The sequence below is a fragment of the Anabas testudineus genome, chromosome 21, assembly GCF_900324465.2.
Source record: "Anabas testudineus chromosome 21, fAnaTes1.2, whole genome shotgun sequence".
Lineage (NCBI taxonomy): Eukaryota > Metazoa > Chordata > Actinopteri > Anabantiformes > Anabantidae > Anabas > Anabas testudineus.
In genome coordinates, this window is record NC_046629.1 from 20,467,785 (window position 1) to 20,474,211 (window position 6,427).

The window sequence follows — 6,427 nt, forward strand, 5'->3', positions numbered from 1 at the left end:
TTTCTTCCAGGTTCCCTGCTGGAGAACTCCAACATGATGAATGCCTTAAGTGGTTCATACCCCAACCAACGCATAGGGGAACTATCTTCATGTGAAGTAACACTGTTGAACCAGTTGAATGAACGACGTGACAGCACCTCCAGCACCATCAGCTCAGCGTTCACCTTGAGTCGGCGCTCCTCTGGAATTTCACCCTGTTACTCCAGCCGTCGCTCCAGCGAGGCATCCCACTTTGGCACCAGCCGTCACAACAACATCAGTTCAGCTGACTCATATGACCCAATCTCCACTGATCTGTCTCGCCGCTCCAGTGAGGCCAGCCAGTGTGGAGGTGGTGGTGTCAGTGGGGTTGGCGCAGGGGGTCTCCCTAGCCTCCTTAGTCTAACACCGGCTCAGCATTACCGGCTCAAGGCAAAGTATGCTGCTGCCATTGGTGGAGCTCCACCTACGCCTCTGCCCAACATGGATCGAATGAGCCTCAGGACACGCATGGCACTATACAGTGACTCCCAGGAAGGTTCGCATCTGTTCCATCAGCCACTCTCTGGAACTCAGCCACGGCGATGCAGTGATATTGCATATGGCACCCAGAGCATGATGCCCCATGAGGTACCCACCAACCTTCCACGGCGTGCCAGTGACCCAGTGCGTCGCCCCACACTTGAACCGCTCTCTTATCCAAGGGTTCAGCGCTACAACAGCACGAATAGCATGAACCCCATGAATGGTCCAGCAGCTACAGAATGCCACCAGGCACTGGCTATGCAGGGCTACACTCGCTCTGATGGCAACCTGCAACGTTACCCATTTGCTCCCAGACCACCTAGCATTTCTGAGAATGTAGCCATGGAGAACATGGCAGTAGATGGGATCATGACTGGAGGTGAGCAGAGTGGGGAGGATGATATGGTGCTTCCAGATGATGTGGTGCAGTACCTCAGGTCTCAAAATTCTGCCCCCCTAGGTCAAAACTCTGGGCAAGTGGACTATCATTCCAACAATCAGACTCAGGGCTACCAGTCAGGCATGGCCCCACCAGCATCATTTTATGCGCAGAGGAGGATGGCAATGGTGGATGCAACCATGGGTCATTCTAGTCAGGAAAAGCAATCCTGCCAAATGTCCCAGAGTCCCGGTGACTCCCAACAGCCCTTCTCAGAAAATATGAACAAAAATAACATGCCCGTGCAGTGGAATGAGGTGAGTTCAGGGACTGTGGACACTAAAACCAAGCTCTCCAAACAACAGCAGCATCCTTTTAAGGGGAACTTAGCTGTTGTTCAGCAGAGGCACAATTTCGGTTCATTTCAGGCACATGGTCAGGGCTTGAGTGGCAACCATCAGGTAGTGCCTATGAGTCAAAATATGTCCATGCAGGGGTATGTAAACCACAACAGCCAGAGGCCTACAAACATCACCCACCCACAGCATCAGCAACAGAGGCAATGCAGCAGTGTGAACTTTAGTGAACAAATGAGTCCTCAGCAAGGGTTTGGCCAAGAGGCAGTCCCAAATTCTATGTCTGGGAGCACCAGCATGAGATCTACTCACAACAATATGACACATCCAGAACTGCAAAGTTACAGAGGAAGGACCCAGTCTGATGGGTATTCTCATGTGAACCCAGTGGATCAGCAGCAAAATTACAACATTCTCCCTCAACAGCTCCATATCCATAATGGAGGCAGGGGGATGCTACAGCCCCGGCCTCCCATAGAGCCCAAGTCAACCAGACAACAGACAGGGTCTAGCATGATGCAGTCAAACCGGTTACCCAAGTCAACTGATTTGAGCCCTAGTCACAGTAATGAGACCTCAGAAGCTAGCCCTAAGAGGCCCACTGGGTCAGTGGCCCACAACAGCAACTCTGAGAATTCAAACTCTGCTGTGTTCTACACAGGTCAGATTCACATGTTTGAGCCAACTTCTGTCAGTTTTGATACCCCCATGTCCCCCTGTGCTAGCCAGGCTCCTGCCAGCAACAGTGCTGCAGCAGCCAATATGGCCTCACCAGGGGTCAACCAGGTCTCCAGCAGTACAGTGGATTCTTCCACTGGCAGCTCTGGTGGCACCGAGCATGCCCAGATTGACTTTGATACCATGCTAGATGATGGAGACCACTCCAGCCTAATGTCAGGGACGCTGAGTCCTGGCCTTCTGCAGAGCCTTTCTCAGAGTTCCTCCCGTCTGACCACCCCTCGCAACTCTGTCACACTTGCGTCTGTACCAACAGGGATTGGCAACATGGCTATTGGTGACATGAACTCCATGCTCACAGCCTTGGCTGAAGAAAGCAAGTTCCTCAACATGATAAGCTGAGAGCAATGAAACACCTCATCATCCATCCATTTTATAATTTCTACATCAGGAATATATGGACTACACAAGAAAGCACTGATTGAACAATGCACAACTGGCTATTTCATGAAATATTTCTTCATTGTCCATAGTAATATGCTTATCTTGTATTACTTTCTTCACATTATAATATGTAACATAAAAATGTAATAGTAAGTATAGCTAAGGTTAAGGACAGGTGTTCTATCATCATTTCTTAAAAGCCATACTTTTTAGCTACAAATATATGATAGCCAAGGGTATATAAATGCATCTACAAACAACTGCCATTCAGTATTTGCTGGTGTAAATGCCCTTTACAAAGTGGTGCACTGAAAGGAGTTCACATAGTGCCTTGGTTGAGCATCTGGGTATAGCATTAAAACAGAGTTACCATGAAATGGACATGATATGTAGATATCAGACACTATTTTCTCATGAAGACCTTTATGTGTATAGATTATACTGTGTGGTACTTGCTTTAAATTATGCTATAGACTTTTGATGTTTAAACTAGGGCTGTCAAAGGTGCAGTACACCTACTGGTAATTAGATTTTTATAATGACATCATTTTAAGCAATTTACTGGACCTTCTATGTGAGCAATTCATTGTGTTACTGCAATGTTGTGAAATTTGTATGCAACATTTTGCAGGCAAATTATGACACAACTACAATGTCTTTAGCACAGAGGCTAATGATGATGGTCAGAACCCATAAACAAACCATGCATATAGAAAGTGATACAAACCTTTAATATAAAAAAACTGAAAACAATGAATAAAATGAACTGCTGTTATAGTTTATATTGTATATGCACTTACTTCAGCTTTTTTTGTGGCATAAGAACTAAACAGTGCAGTGTTGTTGTAGCAACCTATGCAAATCATATTATGATAAAATGAGTAATTTGACAGCCCTAGTTTAAACACAGTTGTACAAAATTATGGCCCATAGATATTAAGTGCTTTTTGATCATGAGCCTAGCTCCTGGGGATGGAACTGTAAAATCAGATTTCCTTCTGGATCAGAGGCACCCTCCATGGCTCCATCTCACAAGGGTAAATGATTGAAAAGGACAAGGACATGCCTCTGTGTTAGTCATCAGGGCATATGAACCCCTGTGTCTGATGAAGAGCATTCTCTAAAAGAATATACAAGTACCTCTGTGTGTTCTCAGTTGAGATCCAAGGCTAATTAACACATTCATAACATCCCCCTTTCCTTGCACCCCATACCTCCCCTGGGTTCTGGTTGAACTGCAGAGAGTCCAGGAAGGGACTTTGACTTTGATAATATGATCCTGTTTCAGACAGGACCGGTGAACTAGCCCTCCTAAGTCCTCCGTTATATTATGTTGTTATGCTGAATTTCTAAGTAGCCTTTCAAATGTATGTGTGTATGCTACCATTCATTCTTACTATGCTATGAGTGTGTGGGTTTGTATGAGTGTGTATATAGATTTTGTACATTTCAAATAAACTATCTCCTTTTTTTCTGTTCAAATCCCATTGTAGTGTCTTCTTTAATAATCATGCTTCATGGCCCTCATAACACACATCAAAGTAAGACTAGCATTTTACAAGTGAAATTATTTTATTATTATTAATAATATGTTAATATGTACCACACAAATGAGGTTTCTGCAGAAATCTAAGAGGCCATGCACATTAAAACCCATGTGCAAACTCTTCACAACTTAGCAAACAGTTACTTTACACAAGCAGGACTTACAGAGCATCAGTAGCATTCATGTGGAATTGTGTTCCTGGCCTCTTGATGAACTCAAGTTCATGATTCTCTTTTAATTCTATGTTTTGTCTCTAACAACACATAAGGGAAAAAGGTGATTATTATTGTATGTGTATTATTATATCTACAACTACTTTTCTTATATCTACAACCTTTATTTTTATTTTCATAATACAGTTAGATTGAGTGAAAAAATCCATACTACTCTCAAATCTGAAGAAAGCCTAGCTTTGTTCAAATATGAAACACCTACTAGCAACAATAAAGATGTTACATGTCATTTGCAAAATTTGTACAAAAAAAAAAAGTATAAAAGCCTGTTGTGGTTTAAGTGTTTCTTTTTTTTTTTTTTTTTTTTTGTGGTTTTCTAGTTTAATAAGGTCCATACAGGGAGAAAATTGTTGGTTGCCTTCCATTAAAGAAAAAAATAAAAAAATAATGGTCACTGACTCAACTTGAAGCTAACTGAAAGTAAAAAATAAATTTAAAAAATTACAAAAAATTAATTCATGAAAATTCATGACATTGCTTTTGAGTTGTAGTTGAACAGAGGCGTTTTAAAAAAAATAAACTGATGAAACTGACCTGGACAAAAGTTATGGTAACTTTGTTGCACAACCTTTTGAAAGAATCACTGCAAGTGATTTCTATAACTCCAAATGAGGCTTCTGCACCTGTCAACAAGTATTTTGGCCCACTCCTCACAAGCAAACTGCTCCAGCTGTCTCAAGAAGGGTGCCTTCTCCAGACTGCATGTTTCAATATAATTTAGATCAGGACTCATAGAAGGCCACTTCAGAATTGTCCAATGATTTGTTCTTAACCATTCTTGGTTGTTTTTAGCTGTATGTTATTATTCTGTTCTGCGGATCCATGACCTGCGACTGAAATTAAGCTTTGCGACACTGGGCAGCATGTTTTGCTCCAGAAAGCCTTGATATTCTTGAGATGTCATTAAACCCTCCACAGATTCAAGACACCCTGTGCCAAAGTAGCCCCAGAACACAACCAAGCCTCCTCCATCTCGCAACAGAGGTGCGGTGTTCTTCTCTTTGTATTCATTTGCCTTTTTTGCCTTTGCCTTTGTGGCTTTGTGGCCAGATGCTTTCTGGCTTGTCAATATGCATTTTGGCAAATTCCAGTCCTGCATTTTTATGATTTGCTTTGAACAGTGAAGTCTTCCTTAGTTGTCAGCACAGTGACCACCTTTCAGCCTTTAAATAGACAAACTGACAAACTTATAAGTTTGAAGACACCTATGATGCTAATTACAGGACACAGCCTAACATGTCTCTAATGTCAAATTATTTACCATCTTTCCTCATTTCTGTTTGTTGTTTGCTTTGTTGTGTTTTTTTTTATATTTCTGTTGAACCACAACTCAAAAGCAGTCAGAATTTCACGAGTTAATTTTTAGTATAAAAGAAAGAAGTACAATTGCTTCCACTAATTGTCTTTAAATGCCACTTTTTGAAGAGCTATGTTTAGATTTCACTGAGTGCCAGTGAAATAAATCAGGTTTTTTCACACTCCTATCTTATAGAGTCAGGTCTCTTTAAATTACTATATGATAATGGGAACAGCATATGCATCAATAATAGAGGAGCATCATTTGATTTGCTTTGAGGCCCCATCTTTCAGCAGCTGTGCTTTGTAGTCATGGTTCTTCACCCTACATGTTTAAGCATAAGGGGAGAAAAAAACTACAGGCCGAGAAGCCAGGTGAAAAAGAATACTCTACATGAACAAAATGCATACAGTGCAGTTTCTAAAGATAGATGGTATGATGTCCAAAATTAACAGTGGCAGGGCAGCTCTGAAGACGCCGGTCTGAGAGCAACATAAACCAAGAGAGAAGAGAGAGGGAGCAATGGTGGTGAAGGGAAAAAGAGACAGAAAGGAAAATCAGCCGAGAAATGGAGAGTTGCTGTAGAGAAAGCAGCAAAGAACAAGTTGACGTATGTAAAAGGGGATGGAGGTAAAAGAAAACATGTAGAGTACTAAAAAGAGAACAAATCACTTTTAATTTGACAGCTTATTCAGCAGGGGACTGGTTGGAGGTGAAGCCCACTGATTGTTTTTGCCACCGGAATTCCTTATTCTCTTAGAGAGGCGATGGAAGGAAAAATAGCCCCGGGGAAACTTCTCACCAGAGAAGAGAGAGGTTATTGAGGCAGAAGTGGAAGATTGGACTGAGCACATAGATAAGGAGAAACAGTGTGCTGTGAAATATAACTCTAAACAGGTCACAGACATACACACCAGTGCAATGCATCCATATGTGAAGTAGCAAAGGGATGTTTAGCACGAAAAATATAACGCAACAAAGACTAAGGCA

The 6,427-nt window shown here is 42.1% G+C and overlaps 1 protein-coding gene across 1 annotated transcript in view; it reads left to right on the forward strand.

Moving 5' to 3' along the window:
- gli2a (GLI family zinc finger 2a) overlaps nucleotides 1-3,831 on the forward strand; it is a 65,456-nt gene extending 61,625 nt beyond the window's left edge. The window contains exon 14 of the mRNA XM_026376992.1: nucleotides 11-3,831. Coding sequence (XP_026232777.1) covers nucleotides 11-2,319 — 2,309 coding nt within the window. The 3' untranslated portion in view covers nucleotides 2,320-3,831. The remainder of the gene's footprint in view (nucleotides 1-10) is intronic.
- Nucleotides 3,832-6,427: the final 2,596 nt, after the last annotated feature.